Consider the following 23144-nt stretch of genomic DNA (forward strand, 5'->3'; position numbering starts at 1 on the left):
TACTACATTTTTCTCATTTTGATGTGTGTGTGTGTGTGTGTGTGTGTGTGTGTGTGTGTGTGTGTGTGTGTGTGTGTGTGTGTGTGTGTGTGTGTGTGTGTGTGTGTGTGTGTGTGTGTGTATAGACGCAATGCAGGCATTTTCAAACACAAATGGCCCAAAATTGAAAAATACGAATAGATTCACTTTATTAAAACTGAGAGTTAGCAGAAGATGAAGAACTCAGATGAACCACATAGAGAAACCTGCGTACTTAAAATGCACCTGAACTTCCAAGATGTGGAAGTTTTCTATTTTTGGACTGCTACAGCCAACCAGGAAAAGAGGAAGACCCAATGTGAGATGGACGGACTCCCTCAATGGAGCCATGGGCTTCAGTTTTCAAGAGCTGAGCAGGGCTGTTGAGGAGAGGGCCTCTTGGAGATCGCTCATTCCTGGGGTCTCTGTGAGCCAGAGGTGACTTGACGTCACGTAACAACAACAGCCAGCCAACCAGATACCCAGCAAAGTGTCCAGGGATTCTGGGTCTTGTAGTCCAAATGTTTTCCATCCACTGCAAATTGTCGGGCACAAGTGGAAAAGAAGACCCCCACAAGCTCTCGAAATCCACGGTTTGCATCTCCGACGTCCCCAAAATGGATCTGCACCCGTCCCTGTCTGTTTTGAGGGCCCCTCTTTCATTCCACGGTGAAGTATAAAGCCGAGAAGCATTCCATCTTCTCGACTTGTTTTTCCCAGGAATTGGCTACAGAAGCGGGAAACAGCAGGCTGGCGCCTCTCCTGTCGTTCTCGGTTCGGTCTCGGTCTCCTGTTCTCCTTTGTCTCCCTGCTTTCCTATCATGGCAGCTGCCACCTTTGGCAACCGGGAAGCTGGCACCGAGAACCAAAGGCCTGCGTGTGGGTGCTGTTTTGGAGAGAGGAGAAAGACGTGCGGGCGTGAAATTTAACGAGTCTGCAAAGGCATCCTTTTAGAGACAAAAACTTTGGGGAATTCTTTTCTTTTTGTCTGTTTGGCTTTGTTGCAAGGCCCTCCCGGTTTTGCACTGTCTTCCTGATGCTTTATTGAACGGCATTGTTATTATTATTATTTTAAAAACCCAATTCTCGCCCTGTTTGAGAAATCTGGCGGATTGAAAAGGGGAAATATTGATTTCCCCGGTGAAATAAATAAATCAGCAGAATGCGAGAGGCGTCAGTTGGGCAGCTTTAGGAAAGAAAGAGAATTCAAAAGTTGGGAACAAGAAAGGCATTTCGGAGGGGAAGGAAGTGTCAGGGTTTTCTCTGGCTCTGCTACTGATTCCCATTAGCACCTTGGGCATATTTTTTAACCAGCTGTATTCTGTTTGGAAAAGCCGCAGCTTGTTTTTGAGTTGAAGTTATACTGTGTGGAGTTGCCAGGCCATGGGGCACCAGCTAATGCTTGGGGGGTGACAGTGAATTGCTGGATTTTCTCAGTGTAGGTGTGTAACAGCCCAGGTGCTAACCTTTCTGGAATTTCCATCCACAGCTAACAGCAGCTGGATGGCAGATTTGAACTCTAGGCCAGGGGTTCTTGGACTACAACTCCCAGAAGCCTCCAACAGCCTCACTAAATGACTAAGGAGTTTTCTCATGTACCGTAGAACTGGCTCACGCTTCTGCCTCATCTTCTGTTGTGGGCGCTGAGGGCGCGATAAAGTAGATGGGGGCAAAGACTACTTTGTACTAACAACTTGTGGCAGCATGTTTATTTTTAAAAAGTAACTCAAAGTAGCTAGTTTCTTCTGGGAAATAGAGAGTAATCAATTACTTTTACAGTGATAACTAACTACAATGAACTACTTTATGAGGCTTAGATAGAATAGCTTTTAAAAACAGTAGTAGTTGCCGAAAACTAACTACAATGAACTACTTTATGAGGCTTAGATAGAATAGCTTTTAAAAACAGTAGTAGTTGCCGAAAACTAACTACAATGAACTACTTTATGAGGCTTAGATAGAATAGCTTTTAAAAACAGTAGTAGTTGCCTTCAGTATTACAGCTTATCAAAATTACTCTTTTAAAAAGTACGTCATTGCCTTTAAAATTATTTTTAATTACTTTTTGACTGCAACTTCTCAAGCTCTAGCAGAGACAGGTTTTGCTGTTACAGTGTATATTTCAAAGTTTTGTTCTGGAGAAAAACAAACTGCGGTGTCCCTTTCTCCTTTCAAGCGTCTATTCCTTAACCTTTTCCTTTCCTTGGGGCTCCCTGGACTTTGGAGCGCCAGCAGGAGGAACATCGCTCTGAATCTCACCTAAGAGAACCTTTGGAGATCCTGAAAGGACAGGAGAAAGCCACAAACCCACCTGGAGAAAAGTTGCACAATCCGTACGCTTTCCTGATGAACGAATGACTCATTCAATTAAAACTGACAGTTTTCCTCTTTCAGGCTCTGCTTTGCCAAAACAGTTAAGAGCTTCCTCCCAGGTTTCTCGGCTGTTTGGCCTGGGGAAGACGAAGAACCCATAAATTAATTGGGAATTTTGCTCTTCCTCCGCCCACCCCTTTGGAATATTTGGTTGTGTACTCTTTTCTCTGTGAGGAAAGCAATCCTCATGACCAGCCCGAGGGTATCTTAAGGCCCACATGACCCTACCAACGTCTTTTGTAATGGATTAAAAAAAATAAATTAAAAAAAAACAAGCCTTCCGGCAAGATCAGGAGGAGATGCTGTCATCTGGATGCCTAGAAATACCCCCCTCAGGAGCCATTTCTCATGAGCCGTGATATCCCTCTATTTTTTAGAAAAAAAACTCTTTGCAGTGAACTGTGGCCGCAGCTGTTTGTCGCCAGTGATTGTGTGGTTTGACTTTCTAGGGATGCTACAGTTCTGAATTTTTTTTTCCTCGAGGGAGAGGACCATTTTTTTGACTTTGTGGTACGACACCCAAGGACATCAGGAAAACCCCAAAACATGGCCACAAAGGTCCACCTGGTTGCCTTCACTTTCCAAAGAGACATATCTGGAGGACTTCCTCAACAGGGTGTGGAGATAGCATCCCTTCTTATTGTTCTCTCATAATATATTCACAGGGAGATTGTGTCTAAAGCCAAAAGTACAATTTCTGCTGTTCGGTAAATAACCACAATAGATCTTTTTTTCTCCTGCAATCTTGTCAAATGTTTTAAAAAGCCATTTAAGATGGCTTCCATCTTGGAGCAGTGAATTCCACAGGCTAACTATACTTTGTGTGAAGGATTACTACATTTGGGCAGCCAGTATTTAAATCCAGAGCTTGGAAATAATGTGTTAATGGGCAAACTGGAACCAGTGGCCATTTTAGGTAATGCGAACCTAGCAAAGTCACATTTCAAAGGTAATGTAACCAGTAGGAAGTATCTTTATTGACATAAGAGTTATGTTTGTGAACCACTTTCAGAACTTCCCATTAAAGAACACTTTTAGGCCTTGTTAGGCCTCTTTTGGCAAAAACTTTGAAAACTTCCTGCTGAATGTTTCAAAGTTTTTGCCAAAAGAGCAGTATAGGATACAAATGTATAAGCGAATAGTGAGTTACTTTATCAGCTCCACAAGAAATAACAAATAGGCGATTGGGGAAGTGCTGTAACAAGTAACAAGAATTTCTTTGTAGTACAGATATTGTTGTTTCGATATACAAAGTTATAGGGGAGAAAAGACCTACCGGTCACCAAATAACTCCTACAGCATCTGAGCAGTCAAAATGCTAAGTAGGCTGGTGTTTGCCTCCAGATGACCAATCAGAAAGAAAGGTAGCTAACTGGCAAGCTGCAAGAGATGAGCTTGTTGGGTTGTCATCAGAGGGCACTGAACACTCAAGGAAGACCTCTTCTTGAAACAAGCTTCATCTGAGGTCTACTTCAACCCCTGGTTCAGTCTCATGTTTTCAAGCTGCTCTTGACCCCAGAACCCACCCATCCTGCTTTCTCACCAGCGATGGCTCTGTGATCTCAAGCAAGAGGCTTCTGGCACCTGTCTTGGCCAGCTAGTTAGCTGTAATTTGTCATTTCACCCTGCTCTACCATTGGATCAGGTTCATCTAGGGTGTTGTCACATAATGAGACTGCAGGGGAGCCCATGATGGAGGACCAGGGCTCTCCCAAAGTTAAAAAGTCTTGGATCAGAAATCCAGTTCTGTGTGCCAAGAGAAGGAAATCAAAACTGCCATATCAATTCAAGGTGCTGATCTTCTGCCCTTCCAGGAAATATGCCAGAGGAGTATCTTGGCAGGAACGGCAAAGCGGAATTGGTGAAGAACCGGGGGGCGGGTGGAATTAATTCTGTGTGACAAAGTCCATGCGCTGTCTAGTTTGGGACAGAGAACGACTTCTCTCTGAGAGTGTGGACAAGTTACTTTTTCAATGGTTGCTCTGCCTGGCAGCCAGACTGAATGGAGGATGGTGGGAGTTTATTTGTTTATTTATATAAAATATTTTTCCCTGCCATTACCCCGGCTTATATCATGAAAAGGCAATATTTAATGCTAAAACCAGTAAGTAAACAAATACTTAAAAGGATCCAGGAAGTAACTTCTCCAAACATAATGCATTTCGATCATTTCTTCTAAAGGTTTTCTGCAGTCCTAGCTGGATTCACAGATAATACAGTAGGACCCTAGTATCTGCAGGATCGCTATCCGCGGTTTCACTTATCTGCAGTCTAAAAATATTAAACAAAAAATCCCAGACAAACATATGTCCACAATGTCATTACCAGAACTGGTCACTGGATGGAACCAGAGACCATGCTATATATAGTTTTCGCTGTTATCTGCAGTTTTTGACCTCCATAGGGCTAAATCTCCTGTGCATGTGGGAGTCCTACTGCAGTGTGACACACTCCTTTACACCAGAAATTGGGATATTTGGTGGCTACTAGGTCCAATTACAGCCTTATAAATCCCACCAATTATATACATAGCAGCTGGAAGTAAATTCCATTTAATTGACTGGGGTATGCTTCTCAGTAGGCATGCATATAATTGCCCTGATGGATAAATTGTTGGATTTTGACCATGGAGAAGAGTCTGGGGTTCTCTAGCAAGCTTTGAAGTGTTGATCAAACCAGATGGTTACACTTAGTATGTATTTAGAGGAAGTGCTCCTTCAAAGGGTAAAAGATGTCTGTTCAGAATGGCCCATCATTTTCCTCTCCTTTGTGTCTTGCATTTAGCATGCCTTGCTTAAGGATTGGTTACTGGAAGGCAAACATGCGCTTAATGCCCAAATCTGTTTGCCGAGAGACAGTCTCTGAGGGTTTCCTATTGTGGGAAGGGAATCTGGTTTAATGTAAGGAATATGCATGCTCCTTTTTTACCAGTTTGATCCTTAAAAGATGGCCTCCAGACTTATAGCCCAGGATCCTTGGAAGAAGAGGATAATAAATGAGGTACCCTTGAGCTTCTTCATAATAGAGTAGAATTTAAATATAGCAGAAAAATATGTTGCCTCTTAGCAAGGATGGCTTCAAAGTTTTGGAGGAAAAATTCTCATCTCATAGCATCTCAGGGATATCCACAAGAGAGATGCATCATCCTGGTTGTCATCTAATGTGGAAACTGGAGAGAGACCAATCTTTATTTTGCCAGAGACGTCCCTCGAAGGTCTTGCTGGATAGCTGCGCTTCTTCTTGAAGATGGAGCTCCCTCCACTTTTCGTTAATATCATGCTAGGCCTCAGCAACATTGCAGTGCGCCAATAATTGGAGCAATCCATGGCATGATACAGATACCTCACAGGGAATGGCACAACAGCAGAAGTCATAGCTTTAAAAGAATCAGAGCGGTTGAGGTGCTTCTGGGTCTCAACTACATTCAGAATTGTATACATCAGTTCTTATGTTTATCTCAGTGAATCGGAGAATCTAGCTGAGGAATTAAAGGTTGGGAGTTCGATTCCCTGCTACGCCTCCAGAGAGAAGAGCCAGTCTGTATAGCCTTGAGCAAGATGTACGCTTTCAAAAAAAGGGAAAGGTTAAACCACTTCTGAGTATTCTCTACCTAGAAAACCTTGAAAAGGATCACCCTATGTCAGAATTGACTTGAGGGCACACAATTATTAAGCTGGCTGGATAACTTTATGGTTTAGGTATCTGGCTGTGGAGTCAAAGTTGGGAGTTCAATTCCTCACGGTGCGTTCTATGAGAAAAGCCAACTTGTATGGCCTTGGGCAAGTTACACAGTCCAGGGCAACCCCCAACCTCCTCCGGAGAAGGGAATGGTAAAGCGCTTCTGAGGACTCTCAACCTAGGAAAACCCGGAAAGGGTTACCATAAGTCAGAACGGGCATGAGGGTATAAAATTAGTCCTAGGCCCTACACTGTCATGCTTTTCCCATGAAGCTCATTAAGAGGCTATGGAATGCAGCCAGAGCTAATGTGGCATCGTGGCTAGAGTGGTGGGCAGGTTTAGTCCCCAATAAAGGGACCGTGGGTTTGTCATCGACTGCAATCCTGTTGCGCAGTGGTGCAAAAGGCATACTTTCAGAATTGGATTGCTGTGAGTTAAGAAACCTCCTTAGGCACCGTCTGTTGCCTGTCCAGTTATACAGCTCAAGATGCAACAGATAATGCCTGCAAAGGTTTCTAAAGGTAGGGCAGTTCAGAGCCCCAAATTATGCATCTTTCATAAATAAGTGCGCAACAGGATTTGGGCCATCGCCTCACCGGGTTCTTACGAAGATAAAGAAGCGAGAGGGGACCCAGGCACTGTGCTTTGAGCTCACAGGGGGGGAAAGGCGGGATAGAAATGTAATAAATTATTTCTACAAAGAAAAGTTATCATCTGGGACGAAGGCTTGGCAAAGGGGGAAACTACCGCCATAAAAAGGGAATATACCGTATTTTCCAGTAAACGTGTGTCAGAGGCTGATTCATTTTCCTGTCAAAATGTTGCATCATTATTCATCATTGTTATTTCCAAAATAAAAGATAACACATGGAAGTAGAAGGACTTTGCATGGAAGATTTGGCAGAATAAGAAGTGGCTCCATTAAGATTGAGGGAATCTGCCAGGGTTGATTTGACTCAGGCTGCTGTCGTTTTACTGTATATTTCTTTCATTCTCATTTCCACATCAGACTGCAAATAAATCATTTTCTTTCTGATCTGAAGGAAGAACCGTATGTATTTCTGGATGCACTTTTCCAAGTGTGCAGGTTTTTGCATTTGTGTTTGATTTGGGCGGAATCCCAGAGTAAATCACAACTAGAGGAGTCCCATTGAATCACCTGGGATTTGGCGAGCTGACTTCTCTGAAAGTGCCATTGATTTGCTTACTCTATTTGTGATTTACAGGAGGGCCCCCTGTATCCAAGGAATCAGTATCCACAGTTTTCTTTATCTGTGATCTGAAAATATTAAAAATATTAGAGAACCCCACCCCCTAGAAATATGTATTTTTCAGTATGTATTTACAAAACTAGTTTCTAACAGCTTCATCCGGCGCCTGACCTCTCAGTTTTAAAGAAATCAGTAAATAAATGCTTGGCTATGTTTCCTTTTGTACAGCAAAGGAAAAAACAAACAAAAAACAGAACAATATCTGATAGTTTTAGGAAAAATTCATGAAGATTGTTTTCTATTTGTGTTAACAAATCAAACTTCAGTGCGCCGATGACTGGAACATTTCTTTTACAGGAGAGAAATGCCCACAGATGCAGAAGGAGGGTCTCCGGCTAGACCAGAGCAGTGAGGAATATGTAAATATAACTGGTGAGTGTCTTTGATATTTCTACCAGAGGAGCGGTCTTTGCTGGCTGTCAGTTATTTCTATCTTCAGAGGTTTGGGGCAGGACAGAGATAGACCTGAACCAGCCCTGTTGACCAACCTAACTGGATACAGCACTGCAGCTACTCTTGCTGGGTTGGGGTCTCCTTAACCATAGGCAGCATGAACTCCAGACTCTTGTAGCTTCTAGAAATAGTCTTCATTAGAGTAGACGAATGGGGTACAAGAATCAGTGAGGCGTCTGGCTCTTCCCATCTTGACAATTCACTTGTTTTGTGTGGGGCTGAGTTAGCCCTACTAGCCAACGATGTCCAAGCCCAAGTTCTGTTCACCCATCCTCGCTGAGGGTGCAGAAGATAGATGGTGTGTGTGTGGGGGGGGGGGGCAGGCAAGAAGAATGTGGGATGTGGAAATAGCCATATTTGATATTAGAGACAACCCAGAAAGTTATATTCACTGGGTCAGGCCCAACAGAGATGTTTAAACAGATAGAACATTTCTGGATCAGAAGAAAGCTGTCTTTGTTATCATTTTGATAGTTGATTTCTATGATGCATTCCTGCTTCTGCTCAGTCTGTACTTAGGGAAATTCCACTTAGAGCTATAAAAGAGCAACTGTTTTGTTATCCAGTGAGAAACACTTTACACGTATTTTGTGTGTTTCTATGTTTCCTCTGTTTTCAAAAGTACTAAACATTTATTGTTCTGTTGCTGAGATTCATTCGGTGTTCTCTTTCGTGGCTCCCAGCCAGCAAACGTACAGGCTTGGCTGAAGGTCTACGTCTACCCCATCCATGGGAGGGGATTCTCTGAGACCTACCTCCCAACCTCCTCCTCACAGTCTGAGAGTGATGAATTTTCCACCTCTTCCTCCACCTTCCCCACTGAGACATTGGTCCTCACCAACCCATCCTGGCTTCCGGCCTCCTCTCTGTGTCTCACCTGCCTCCTTACTGCCATCTGGGGCCCTATTGTTGCCCTTCTGCCTCCTCAGGCCAATCTGCTACCCGGGTCACCATGAGGCCTGCCAGAAGGCACAGGTGTGAGGCAGATGGCCCACTGGGGAGAGCCAGAGCATCCCCCTCATAGTGGAACAGATTAGGCCAAAGGAAACAGATGACTCAACTTTCCCAGGACTTGGAAATCCATCCCAGATTTTAGCTGTGCTTTGCAGGAGCTATCCAAGTGCTGAACCCAGTTTCCCAGAGAGCTTCAGCACCCTGGACAGCGGCTTTGGAGTCTGAGCTATAACCAAGGTCCAATTCACTATCCCCATGAAATCGGGGGCCCTAGCCCTATGGGGCCCATCCGACACCAAATCAAAGATTGTATAATCAATCAGAGAAATACACTGCAGCAATGGCTCCCAATCTTGGTTCCCCAGATGTTCTTGCACTACAGCTCCCAGAAATCCTGGCCAGCATAGCTAGTGGTGAAGGCTTCTGGGTGTTTTAGTTCAAAAAACTCTGTGGACCCAAGGTGGGGCGCCACTGCCATAAGATGAAGCTGAGTTTGCACAGTGACCCTGCCTATGTAATGAGAAGACAGTAGCTGAGTAGATTTGGTAGCCGTGATGGCAGAAGGTGCGCCAGGTTGAGGCTGTTCACAGCTGGTCCGCTCTCTTCGGTCTCTTTTTTTGCAGGATTTAATCTAATTAAAAGGTTTGCTCTCCTGAAGACGTCAGCCGTTAAGAAAATTCGAAACACCCGAGGCCCGATGATCCTGAGACTCGGAAGCACACCTTTGGTTCGCCCCACAAAGTAAGCATGCTTTTTCTAAAATCTTAAGATGCACCTGTCTTTATCATACAGCATACGCCTGCGGGTTTTACCCCTGTCAATTTCCTGTCCCAGAGCAAACAATAAAGTTTATCTATGAGAAAACCTATTAGTACTGAAATATTGTTAGATTAGACTGGGAAGCATTCATAGAATTGTGAAGTTGGAAGGGGCCCATCAGGTCATCGAGTCCAACCCCTTGTACAAGGCAGGAATCTGAATCAAACTAGATCTGACAGATGATGGTCCAGTTTTCTCTTGAAGTCCTGCAAGCGCTGGAGTGCTCCCCACCTCCCAAGGTTATTGATTCCCTTGTCGTACTGCTCTAACAGTTAAGAACTTTTTCCCGAGATTCATCTGAAATCTGACTTCCTGTAACTTGAGTTTATTATTATGTTTCCTGCAACCTGTGATGATTGAGAACAGATCCTGCCCCTCCTCTGGTTGACAGCCTTTCCAGTATTTCAAAAGTGTTATCATATCACCCTTCTGTCTTCTTTTCTCAAGGTTAAACATGGCCAGTTCTTTCAGTCTCTCCTCATAGGGCTTGGTTTTCAGCCCCTGATCATCCTTGTTGGCCTCTTGTTCCAATTTGTGAGCGTCCTCCCTAAAGTGTGGTGTCCAAAACTGGACACAGTACTCAAGGGGAGGCCTAACCTGTGCCAGATAGAGGGGAACCAGGCCCTCATAGGATTTGGAAACTATCCTTCTGTCAATGGAGCCTAAAATAGCATTTACCTTTTTTGTAACCATGTCACACTGTCGGCTCCTATTCAGCTTGTGATCGACAGCATTTTTGTCTTTTGGCATCATTGAAAACTGTAGTTCAGGGAGAAATGATAGAGATCTCAAATAAGGAAATCTTGGTGTCTCAGTGTTATAATTACCAGCATTCTTTGGGGTCAATATAGTTAAAGAATTCATAGCAAAAGAAAATGTATATTTGGAGTGTCTGTGCATATGACGAAGTCAAGAGACAGAAACACGTATACCTCAAAGAAACACTGGCTGAAATACTGTTGCTTAGTGTAGTAAACTGAAACTCGACTACGCTCATTGTATCCATAGAAATTTAGTGAGTCAACTTTTCCTTATGTTTCATTGGCTGCGTGGAATGCTGCTGTTGTGATACTACACTCAAGCAATGAGATTTTGGCCACTGGGTCCTAGCAAATGGTAGACCTGAGATATTTCTAACCAGTTCCAGTCTAACCAGGTCAGAGCAGGGGGTTGGATTTGATGGCCTTACAGGTCCCTTCCATTATTCTATGATTCTGTGACCCTCACTGGACCTCAAAACCAGTGTGATGTCATCCACCTTGGACGGATGAGACACAGCTTCAAATACTCACTTCACCAGGAAGCTCAGTGAGTGATCTTCGACCAACTCAACCTAACTCAGAGACTTACATGAAGGACTAAACAGAGGAGAGGGGTGGAGAGAGAGGAATTGGCTTCCGAATCCATGGGGATGTGTGGTCATAAATATATTGGTCCTTCCAGCATAGACACCCTCATGGCATCTGTTTTGGAAAGGTACCAAACTGAGTCAAACAAGAAACACTACAAAGTTTCCCAAAGGAAGGGGATTTTTTTTTGTGGGGTGGGGTGGAGAGGTAGATACAACCACAGGGTAAGACTTGAAAAGACATCTTCTTAGTCCTAGGATATAAATCACAGCACAAACCCAACAAAGTTTAGGACATGGTCCAAGACCTTATGCAATCGCCACTGCTCTCTGTGTGTGTTTTCTTTTCTCCACTGAAATTTGGCCTGCCGCCCGGCGGGTCTAGACTGGTGGATTGGAGGAGCTTAAGCTGTTTACTAGCTGGGCTTTGCTTTCATCCAGGCCCAGCAGGAATGCAAACAAGGCAAGGTTAGGAACAGATCCCTCTCTCCCACTGCCTCCTACTTCTGCTTGCCGAATGGCTCGTCTACACAAAGAGGAACGAGGGCAAAGTTGAAATATGTGACTACCGTTTTGGACCACAACTCCCAGAATGCAAGAGCCCACATGGCTGCTAGGCGTGTTGGTAGGCAGAGATGGGAAACAGTAGTAAAAAACAGGAAAGGAACTCTTCCCCTCCCCCTTTCTATGCTCTGCATCTCCCCCCTATCTGAAATGCATGGTCTCTTCTCTGACATACTGAGTTGACATTGGGTACGTGCCCAGGTTTTCTTAGCAATGGGAATTTACTTTCAAAGAATCATAGAAGCACAGGATAATTGAGTTGGAAAGGGTCTTTAAGGCCATTGAGTCCAATCTCCTGCTCAATGCAAGAACCCAAGTCAAAGGAGATCAGACAGAAGGTTGTCCAATTTTCTCTTGAAGACCTCCAGCATTGGAGCCCTTACCACCTCCCGAGGTCCTTGGTTCCAGCTGTACTGCTCTAACATTTAGGAAGTTTTTCCTGATAAGAAGTGCAGCAATAGTTTCGAGGACTCCAAATACTACTTAGTTGTTACTTTGCTCTAATTTTTCGAAATAACTGCTCACATCCTCATTTCTCAAATTTGTATTACGTGGCTGTTTTCTAGCTAAGAAATCAGAAAGCTCCACGCCACTGTTCTTTGATATGAAATATCCTTCCGTCCCCTAAATATGGTCATCATGATATCTTGTCAAGTCAACTCTGATTTACGGTGACCCTTTGAGATGCACAACCTTTACACCCTTGCCAAGCAGCCATGGCTGCTTTTCACAGTCCTGAAGCTAGGCTGGAGAGGAACAGGCAGACCCTGCAACATTTATGAGGATTTATTTACTTATATTTGCATCATGCCTTTTCTCCAATGAGCCCAGTCGATACACGGCTCCCTCCCTCCCTACTTTATCCTCGCAACAAACGTTCCTGTGGGGTTGGTCAAGTTGGAAAAGAGGGCATATCCCGGGGATGTCGTGACTCACGAGGAAAACAGAGCCTGGATTTCTTCTGTCCAGTATAAGAGCCTGTAAAGGAAGACTTGGTCTGGAGAAATCCAGCATCACATCTCCAAGCTACTCTGCTACCCAGTTTTCCAACCCTCCATGAGTTGTATGGGAACTAAAGTGGAGAAAGGGTGCATGGCAGAGCCGTGATTCAGCTTAACCCTGGAGTGGACCTGAAATGAGAAAGGGAAAGGAATGAGAGCTAGGAAATAGAAATCTTTATTTATCTTTCCCTTTGCAAATCTGTTGATGTCAAAATGCTTCCTTTAAACCCCTCTGGGTCGCCGCCCTCTTCCCCACCACCGGCTCCTTTTATTGACCATTCTTAAGCAGCATGTTTAAAAGACAGACGAGGCAGCTCCGGCTTTTGGGAATAGGTGTGTTTGTTTAAACCCTTGGCTACTCCTGGGTCGCTGCTTATGGGCTCCTTCTGTTGGTGCTTGTTTTTATTGGGATGATTCATGAGCCAAGCATGAGGACGCCCCTCTCTCCCCTGCAAATATATATATATATCCATGAAAAATATATGGAGAGAAGAGGGAAATGAGAAATGGATGAACCTGAAGCAGGTTTCCAACAAGACCGACAAATGAGATCAATTTACATCCGGGCGGAGGGCGGTGCCAAGGGCATTGCGGCCAAGATGCATTAGTTCGGGTCTCCTGCTTTAACAGGGCAAGAGAGCCTGAGATGAAGCCGCTTTGGGGGAGAGGGGTTTAGAGGCCCTTCGCCCACACGTTGATGAGGAAACCATCCGAAGGGTGATCTCTTTTGCAAATGGCTTATCCTAGCCAACCGCTGACAGGAACTGTAGAATCTAAGAGAGAATCCTAGAATCATGGAGTGGGAAGGGGCCCGGAAGGCCATCGAGTCCAACTCCCTGGTCAACGCAAGAACCCAAGTCAAAGCAGATCCTGATGGATGGTTGTCCAATTTTCTCTTGAAGGCCTCTAGTCTTGGAGCACTCACCTCCTCCCAAGGTCATGGGTTCCCTTGTTGTACCGTTCTAACAGTTAAGGAGTTTTTCCTGAGATTCAGCCAAAAGCTGGCTTCCTGTCACTTTAGCTCATTATTATATGTCCTGAACTCTGGGATGATGGAAAACGGATCCTGCTCCTCTTCTGTGGGACAGGTGGAAGGTCTACACTCAGGGTGGGTGGAGTTTCAGCATCCTCTTCCTCCTCAGCATCAATTTAGAACTGCAGAGCTAGAAGGGACACCATGGGTCATCAAGTCCAGCCCCTCTCAAAAAGGCCTGGGGGGGGGAATCGAACCCCCAACCTCTGGCTTTCCAGCCAGAGACCCAAACCACTGAGCCACTCAGCCGTCCTCCCAGCATCTATTGTTTATGCCCTCAATATTTCAGGACCCGGGGCCAAAGTCTCAGGTGTCCTGCCCTACTTACAGTTCTTCTGATAATCTGGCATGAGTGAGAAAACGGAATCGGATACGCCGTGTCTAATTTAGAACAGGCTGAGCGAAATGTTGCCCACCGGATGTGCCGCTTGGCCTGGCAGATACTGGACCGCTGCCCTTGCTTTTGGAGTCTGAGGCAGAGGACAAAAATACAACTTTTCCCATCCAGCCCCTGGCAAAGGATGAGAAGATTTCCCCTCTTCTGTGCCTTTATTATTCCCCTGGTTGGCTTTGCCTCTGCACGCCGCTCCTCCTGCGCATTGGTTGAAGTTGGAGAGTAACTAAAATCAGTTCCAGACATCATGGGTGGTTTAGCTTTGCTTTCAGTCCTTTTATTTCTACGTGCCTCTCCCCTTCCGAATTCAGGGATGACCAAAATGGCCGTGGAAGATGGGGAAATCTGGAAGCGGTGGTCCCAGAAGTAACTTTTCCATCTCTGTCTTAATGATGCCCCTCTTATGGCCCCTGCTAGCACCCGACAGGAGAGAAACAGGGATGTGATCTGATCTTCATTTCATTAGGATGCTCTTCGTGAGATCTCTCGCTGGCAAACGCCTGTGTTCCTGTACATTGCTTGGCAAAATCTTGATTTTACCAGAGGTGTTGTCATGGAAAAATGGATTTATTTGTTTAAAGCATGTTTTTTCCCCAAAACTTTACTCTTCCATTGGGAGAGACTCGACAGAACACAGGGGTGGGGTGTGGGGTGGGGGAACAAAGTTCATACTTTGGACATCTCATGAGCAGAGAAGATTCCCTGGAAAAGACCCTGATGTTGGGAAAGTGTGGAGGCAAGAGGAGAAGGGGACGACAGAGGACGAGAGGGTTGGACAATGTCATCAAAGCGACCGACATGAATTTGACATAACTCTGGGAGGCAGTGGAAGACAGGAGGTCCTGGCGTGCTCTGGTCCATGGGGTCGCGAAGAGTCGGACACGGCTAAACGAATAAACAACAAAAAACCACTGAGTTACCCAGAAATTCTTACTAATGGATTTGCATCAAGGCTCCCAGTCATTCAGGACTCCAGAATCCATGACGGGAGGCAGTGGGATTCAGTGTTTGGAAACTGGGAACAGCCTGATTTTGGCAAGTGAGTTCTGAGTTTTCCAAGCCTTGACTAAGAAGTTAAAACTCCAAGGGCCCTCCACCAGCTCTCTGCCTGTTTGCCAAGACTGTGTGATGCCTAGGGAAGTCTATAGTGGAAAAGATCGCAATTGGAATAAATATCTGGTAGTGATTAAACCCCCAAAGGGGTCATCACCGATGGACCATGTTGCAATCGAGCGACGAATGCCACAGACGAAACTGATACTCGCTCAGCTTCGCTTCCAGCGCTCCTCATTCTGTCTGGTCTGGATGTGTTTTTAATGTCCAGAGAAATGAGCACAGATGTTAGTGGCTGCCGTTGCTACTGGAGGAACAGGGTCAAAAAAGAGAGAGAGAGGAAAATGGAATTAAAAAAGGCCAACGCTGGAATGATTTCTACATTCTGGTCCCACCATGAAATCATTAGAGTAATTTTTTAAAAAATTAAAATTGTTTGTGTTACGGAATCAAGTTGAGAAAGGAGATATTTCTATAAACGGCTTTCAGGGTTGCCAGCTTTCCTTCCTGGCAGAGCTTCTGTGTTATTGAGCATGTGCAGAATGCGCCTCCTTGGGGTCGAGCAAAGTCGAAACCTGTCCCGCTGAAGGCGTGATGAATCGGCTCTCCCAAGCTAGGGGGATTGGAGGCTTCTTAGGGTCCCTCTCACCTCAGCCTAAAGATGTACCGACACGTAAGTGGTCCCGTGGCATGGACTTGCCATGGCTTCCTTCCTCTTTGCTGTCTCCCGTCTCTGCCTCTTTCGTGGTTCATCGTGGATGGCAATGCCCGCATAAGTGGTTCTCCTGGCTGATCTCAGGCGGTGATGTGTTAAGGGGGCGAAGTGTGTGTTCTCTAAGGCCCGTGCATTCCTTGCACCTTTGCACAGGTGTGATTACTGAGGCTCTCCATACTTGGTGGCCTGTGGAAGGGAACCTCACGTCTCTCCCCGGCTCTTTTCTCCCAGACAGCTGTTCCCCCATGGCTTGCCGGAGGAGTTCACCATGGTGATCACCCTCCTCCTGAAGAAACAGACCACCAAAGAGAATTGGTACCTCTTCCAAGTGACTGATCGCCAAGGATACCCTCAGGTACTCATCCAACTTGTGTGGCTGGTCCCTTCCGTGGCCGCCATGCCCCTTCTCTTCTAGCATCATCCTCTTCTTTCCACTGAGTCCCACCCCTCCACCTGTTTCCTGCCCACCTTCCTCAACTCCAACCTTAACCAGCAAGGCATATTATTCCGTAAGCAAGGGCCCCCTGTTTCCTGCATCAAGAAAACCAGTCTGTCCAATCCCACTTAGGTATCTCTAAGTACCTCCCTGGAATAGAAATCGGACGCTTCTGTAGGATAGGGGTTCCCAACCTTGAATCCTTAGGGTTCTTGGACTACAACTTTCAGAAATCCTGGTCTGCACGGCTAGTGGCAAAGTCTTCTGGGAGTTTTAGTCCAAGAACATCTGGGGACCCAAGGTTGGGTACCACTGCCATAGGACGAAGCCATGGCCATTGCGGTGGTTATGAACAGCTCTAATTGTGAGAATATTCAGCGGCCAATGCTTGAAGTTTACACATATTTTAGTCATGAACAATTATAAACATTATACAGGATATCTTGAGCTTGTACATTTCTCAAAAGGAAGTGAACAATAACATTGCACTTGGAAGACCATCCTAGAGTCACTGGAAAACTCATTTGCAATGGAAAAGCACTCCTTTTCTTATTTTGGAAAACTGCTTAAAGCTTGGCCTTTTCCAAGGTGATTTAGGCTCATCTGCAGTATCTCAGATGTGACTCTGCTTGCTCATTCCTCAAGCAGCCGTGTCAGAAAACAAGATGATCACATTTCATGACCCGCTGAGTCATTTATGAGGCTATGAGAACGATCTTTTAACTATGCTCCTCATTGTTTGGATAACTCATAGGTAGCTCAAACAAGCAGTGTTTCGTGGTATGACAAAGAAGCAATTGTGTGGCGTGAACAGATGTTGTGGACCACTTGATTCCACCACTTTCTAAGGGTCGGCCACAAAGTCTAAATCAAATAAAACCAACACTTTCCTCAACTTATTATGGACCAAGAAAACCTCCCCTCCTATTCTCCATCTCTGTTTATTGCACTGTCTTCCTCCTCCTGCTTCTCTCTTTCCTCTTATGCCGTTCCTTTCTGCCTTTCTTTCTAGAAAGTTCTCTTAGTCAGCACCGTCTCCTCTCACCCCTTCAGCTCTTCCTGGGGATCAACAGCAAAGAGCGAAGTCTCGAGTTTCAGGCCAAGGGTCAGGATGGGGACTTTGTCAGTGCCATCTTCACCGGCAAAGGGGTGGCCTCGCTTTTCGACTTGAAGTGGCACAAGATGGTGCTCAGCGTCCAAAGCCAGGTGATTTCGGTCCACATTGACTGCAGCTACATCTCTTCGAAGCCACTGCAGCTCCGGAAGCCTTTGGTCACCGAAGGCAACGCCTTCATAGGTCTGGATGCTGTGAATGGCGCTCCTGTCTGGGTGAGTCATGATTAGAGAGTTTAAATCTTAGCTCTGTTGACCTTGGTGTGTGAAACAGGACAATTAATAAATAAACAAAGCATACTTCTCTACACAAAATGATAGGGGATTGTTTCGTCCATCTTGTCAGAGAATTTGCACATTTTTAGAACTGGTGGGGTTTTTTGTTTCGTTTTTTGGCTCATTTCTGCAAAAATATATATATATATATATATCCTGCCTGAACTGTCAGCCAGTGGTGTTGGAGATTTTTGGTAACTAAAGAGTTCCTCCTTCCGTCCTGGGGCTCCCACAGCTCATGCACAATGAGACTGCTTACGCGCAAGTCAGACATCTGTGGGACAAAAACAAGAGCTCCTTAATGACTGAAAAAATCTTCTCCTGTTGGTGAAATCATCACATTCTTGCAGGTGTAATTTACATAATAATATTTGGGCCATGATGCTTAGAAGCAAAAGGAAAAAAAGAAGACGTCATGTCAGTTTCCATGATCCAACTCTGAAGTCATTTGAGCTGTTCAGGCCATGTGTCAATAATAGCAACCTAAGCTATTGCGTGAGATCGAAAAGTGGTCTGGGAGTCACCCATGGGCTTCCTTGATCTTCAGCATCTCAAAATAGAGGTGGATGTAGTGATGATGTCCAAGTGTTGGTCCTCATCCTGTAACCAGGATGCCAGTTCTTAAAAGGTGACACCTGATACCTTTGGTGATGCCGAATGATGGAAGTCAATGATGAACAGATAGAATTGGTGCCTTGAAGTGCCAGGAGAACTGGAGAGAGATTTGCATTTCATTTGTTCCGACATTGACAACAACAACAAGAGTCTTAGAACTACGGAGTTGGAAGGGACCCTCTGGATCATTAAGTCCAACCCCTGTCAAGGAGGCCCAGTGGGGGAAATCAAACTCCTGGTTGGCTACGGCCCTTTATCCCCAGAACCCGATCAATGGAAATTGTAGAATCCTAGAATCATGGAATTGGAAGGGGGCCTCTAAGGCCATCATGTCCAACCCCCTGCTCAAGGCAAGAATCCAAATCAAAGCAGATCTGGCAGAAGGTTCTCCAGTTTTCTCTTGAATGCCTCCAACTTTGGAGCACTCACCACCTCCCGAGGTCATGCTTGCCATTGTCCTACTGCTCTAACAGTCAGGAAGTTTTTCCTGAGATTCAGCCTAAATCTGGCTTCCTGTAACTTGAGCCCATTGTTGAGCATCCTGCACTCTGGATTGATTGTAGGACTACCTTTCAAGTACAGTATTACTCGCTAGACAGTTACCCCGCATGACAGTTTTTTCACTAGACATTGACTTTTTGTGATCACTATAGCGATTCGCAAAACAGTGATTCCTATGGGGGAATTTCTCTGGACAATGTTTGGTCCCTGCTTCGCAAACTGATTTTCGCTAGATGACAATTTGCTTTTCTCTAGACAATGATTTCGCTAAACAGCGATTTCAGTGGAACGGATTATCATCGTCTAGCGAGGCACCACTGTATTTGAAAAGTGCTCTCCTATCTCCCCTCATTAGTCTTCTTTTCTCAAGGCTTAACATGCCCAGTTCCTTCAGTCTTACCTCCTTATAGGGCTTGGTTTCCGGCCTTGTTGCCCTCTTCGGAATTTGTTCCAGTTCGTCAGCATCCTTGTAGTCACACAGATGTGGATTTTTCATTTCTACTCTGCAACTGAAGGTTTCTTTTGTCTGCAGTTTGATATTCAGCAGCTGCACATTTACTGCGACCCAGCCATGGCCATGCATGAAGGATGCTGCGAGATCTCTGATAACGGGGTGAGTAATACTGGGCCTAGGCAAGGCCTGTCACTTTTATTTATGGCTGCGTTTCTGCATTTCCTCATCTTGGAATTGTGTAACCAGGGCGTGCACCCCATAACAAAAAAATAAATCCCCATCCTACACGATTTGTCCAGAATGAAAATAAATTCCATCTGTGGGTCGACCATTTCTTAGTCTCTGTAGCTGTACATCATCATGTTTTCCATTCAGAGCCACTGGCCCTCATTTATAGGAAAAGAGATCTAAATCGGTTTTGCAAAACATATGCAATTGTTTTAAATGTGCCACCACCTGCACCCCGAATCTGGGCATCTGACGATAGTTTTTGCAAGCCTGCTGTATGCTTAGAATGATTACTAGGTTTCACTTCACAATCAGATCATCGTGATAATTACAGGTAGCGACTAGCGCGAAATGAACCACAAAACCTAAAAACCTGACGAATTGGGCTGATTTGTAGTTCGTTTCATGACCTGGTTCGGAGACCTTGTTTTGCTGGCGTGAAATGCTGAACATTTTTCCCTCCAGTGTTTTGTTTGCTGCCAAAAGGGGGTGCCTGCCCATTCATTCATTCATTCATTCATTCATTCATTCATTCATTCATTCATTCATTCATTCATTCATTCATTCATTCATTCCATTTATACCCTGCCTATCTGGTCGTTGTGACCACTCTAGGCGGCCCATTCCCTTCACACCACGTCCATCACCTCCACCTACCTCCTGCCCCTGCTTCCTCCTCCTCCTCTTCCTCTCTGCCAGGATCCTGCCACTGCCTCTGAGCATACACCTGTGGTGGCAGTGGCCGAGGGGGCAGGAGGAGGCCAGGCTCCCTTCAGGCACAAACAGGAAAAACTAACTGCAAACAGTTTTTTTCTCTCTCTCCTTTCCTTTTCTGGGGGTTTCTGTGGTTAACCACGAACCATTGTGAACCACCGGTTTGCCAGTCTGTCCTCACCTCTACTTGTGAGAAACAAAGGGAAAACGTCCCTCCCTGCCTTTGCTCAAAGAATGTTGCCCGGAGCGTAGCAGAAACGAATCAGCCCGTTTGCAATCTGTGGTCTTTCATCTCCAAGTCCAAGACTGGGCCGGCAGATGAATTGGTGAACTGGTTTCCTCTCCAAAATTCTTTCCTCTCTTTCCGCAGTGCTTTCCCGAGGCTTCCAAAATGCGCCGGGATGTGGAAATTATGCAAAGCAATGACTTGATAGAAATCAACCCTCAGACGGAAGGCAAAGTCTACACCCGTTGCTTCTGCCTGGAGGAGACCCAAAGCAAGCAGGTGAGAAAACCCAACCAGCAAAAGAGAACGAGCTGGCGTAGCAGTCAGCTATGAGCCAGAAAGCCCCGGGTTCAAATCCTACCTCTATTGGTGATGAAGAAAACAAAGGTCTTAGCTTCCCACCCTTAATAAGAGTGAAAAAAAATACTAACTTACGTTACAGAGGCACAGCAAGATAAAATATGGGCTATATCTTCAAGTGTCTATGTGGATCTGGGCACGGCCTCTTTTATATCTCAGGATATAAAATATTGGCTGAAATCCTGTTTTGCTGCAGTGATGACATCATCATCAGGGGCAAACTGCTGCTGAATCAATGCTTCTTTTGATGATTTTGTGATGCATATGAGTTCATTGCATTGTGTCTGAGTTCTCTGAATGTCCCGCTTGCTATATTGTATTATATTATTTAATTCTCTTTAAATATTTGAAAAACTGACTGTGTTTAGCTTTTAATATTGTGTTTTGGCTGATAGAAGCCACCTCGAGTCTTTGATGTAAGCTGCCTTGGGTTCGGCAGTTCGTGCTGGTTCGTTTATTGGACGAACTGGTGTTCGGTGCTTCAAAGCCCCGCCTCCTTGGGAAGGCACCCACTTGGGGGGCATGGCCTGCCTTCCCTGCCTTGCCTCCTCCAGGCGCATCCCCCTCTGAGTGGGCGCCCACCAGGGGAAGCAGGGCTTTGAATCGCCAAACATGTTCATTGTTCGGACAATAAACGAATTGGCACAAGCCACCCAACTCTGCCCGTCTCTGCCCCGGCGCTCACATGTAACATAATTACCTGTAACTACTTACTTTTATATTTTGGGTTGTGAGGAATGTAACTAAGACTTTCAAAAGTTACTTTTGAGGTATTTTAAGGTAATTTTAGGCCAAAATGTTTTCAAGTATTACGCCACTCTCTTAGCAACCCTATTCTTTTTGGGGTTTTTGTCTTTTGCATCATTTGTGATATTTACGATGGGCTTTCCCTGGATTTTTCTCGCCTGTTAGCAAGTGTTAACAATGCAGAAGTGATTAATTTCTTGCACAGTCAGCGCAACAAATGGTTATCTTGCTGCCACACTTAAACATACAATCCTGAGTTATTTGGGCAGGTCTAGATTTACCTTCTGCTGTTTCCTCCACTACTGCAGTTTGGTGAAAAGGCTAAGGAAGAGCGAGAGAAAGGGAGAGACCATGGCTGGTTGGAATTAAAGGCAATCATCTGTTCATTTTTTCGGGGAACAAAGTTGTGACCAATTTAAAGATTTTGGTTTTTTTGCTGTCTGACTGAGAAGAATCCAGACCTTCCAAAACCAACACCGGCTATTGACCCAGTTGTGCAGTGACATGATGGGAGAAATAAAGAATACTCCGAGAGATGATGGAAATATACCTGGCTCACCAAACATAATTCCACAAGAGGCCTACATCTTTGGGGGGGGGGACTTTATTGCTTTGTAATCACTTGCTGTACAGGAGAAGTAGTAAGAATAATTTTAAACTGTTATGTAGAAGAACCAGAAGTGGAGAAAAGATAATATAAAACAAGTCCCAGTACTGATCAGACAAAAAAAATGCAGCAGAAGTAAGCAAAACTTGAACACCCTCGGAAGCCTCATTAAATAACCAAGTTTCTACCTGTTTTTGAAAGCTGAGCATTGCACTTATGAGACCCATTAAAATAAATGGCCAGGCTGAGGGTATTCAAAGAGGGCGAGCTGGCTTGAGTTATCCGAAGGAGGGCTAAGCACTGCATTCGCACAAATCTTGAATCTCGAAAAAATACATCCTCATTTGGACTGATTCCTAGGAAGTCCAGATCAAAGCAGAATGCCCAGATTGTGTTACAGGGTGAGGCAAATTTATGGATTGATTCAGGTGGGCACACATTGCTTCTGTTTCTTAGAGTTGTAAAAGCAACATCTAAAGGTGTCTAGCGTGCAGACCAATGGAGCTTAAAATGCCTGAAATTTGGCAGGTTTACTCCCCTCTTTAGGGTGTATCTCAACACCACATTTCGTGACTATAGGTAGAAAGCCAAAAGGGTTATAGGTTGACTTAACAAATTTACAAATTGATGGAAGTTCCCAGGCACAGATGGCTCTGGAACAAATTGGGGTGCATTTTGAGCCCCTCAGTTGGCCCTCAGGTTGAATTGGGAAACCCACGTGCAGTTCTGTCGCCAGCCGGCCACGGAGCGAAGAATGCCAAGAGAAAAGAGGAGTCACGGAGAAGGACCTTAGGCCTTGGTGTCTCCAGAATCCCTCTTTCTGGGCACGAAGGTGGATGGATGAATCCAGGAGAGCGCAGGATGAGAATCTGCAGTAGCTATAGCTCAATGAACCAGAGGCTGAGAGTTCGATCCCCCACTTTGCCTCCTACGAGAAGATCCAGCCTGGGTAGCCTTGGGCAAGCTGCAGAGTCCCAGGAAGAAGGGACTGGGAAACCACTTCTGAGTATCCTCTACCTTGGAAACCTTGGAAAAGGTTGCTATAAGTCAACATTGAGTTGACAGCATGCAATTCCTCTTCTTCTTCTTAAGGTAGATCGTGATGGCGTCTCTTTGGTGGGGAACGCGTGTAACTGGCAGTACCAGAACAAAGTAGCAGACTGTTCTTACGGAGGCTACATCTGATTGGCAA

General features: G+C 45.2%; 1 protein-coding gene across 7 annotated transcripts in view; it reads left to right on the forward strand.

Annotated features, from left to right (window-relative positions):
* COL16A1 (collagen type XVI alpha 1 chain) overlaps positions 1 to 23144 on the forward strand; it is a 117531-nt gene that overhangs the window by 12746 nt on the left and 81641 nt on the right. For all 7 annotated transcript variants that reach the window (XM_072980063.2, XM_072980062.2, XM_072980066.2 and 4 more), the window contains 6 exons: positions 7639 to 7713; positions 9372 to 9489; positions 15907 to 16030; positions 17165 to 17440; positions 19149 to 19229; positions 20383 to 20517. In XM_072980063.2, coding sequence (XP_072836164.2) covers positions 7639 to 7713; positions 9372 to 9489; positions 15907 to 16030; positions 17165 to 17440; positions 19149 to 19229; positions 20383 to 20517 — 809 coding nt within the window. The remainder of the gene's footprint in view (positions 1 to 7638; positions 7714 to 9371; positions 9490 to 15906; positions 16031 to 17164; positions 17441 to 19148; positions 19230 to 20382; positions 20518 to 23144) is intronic.

Source organism: Pogona vitticeps, chromosome 9 (genome assembly GCF_051106095.1).
Source record: "Pogona vitticeps strain Pit_001003342236 chromosome 9, PviZW2.1, whole genome shotgun sequence".
Classification (NCBI taxonomy): Eukaryota; Metazoa; Chordata; class Lepidosauria; order Squamata; family Agamidae; genus Pogona; species Pogona vitticeps.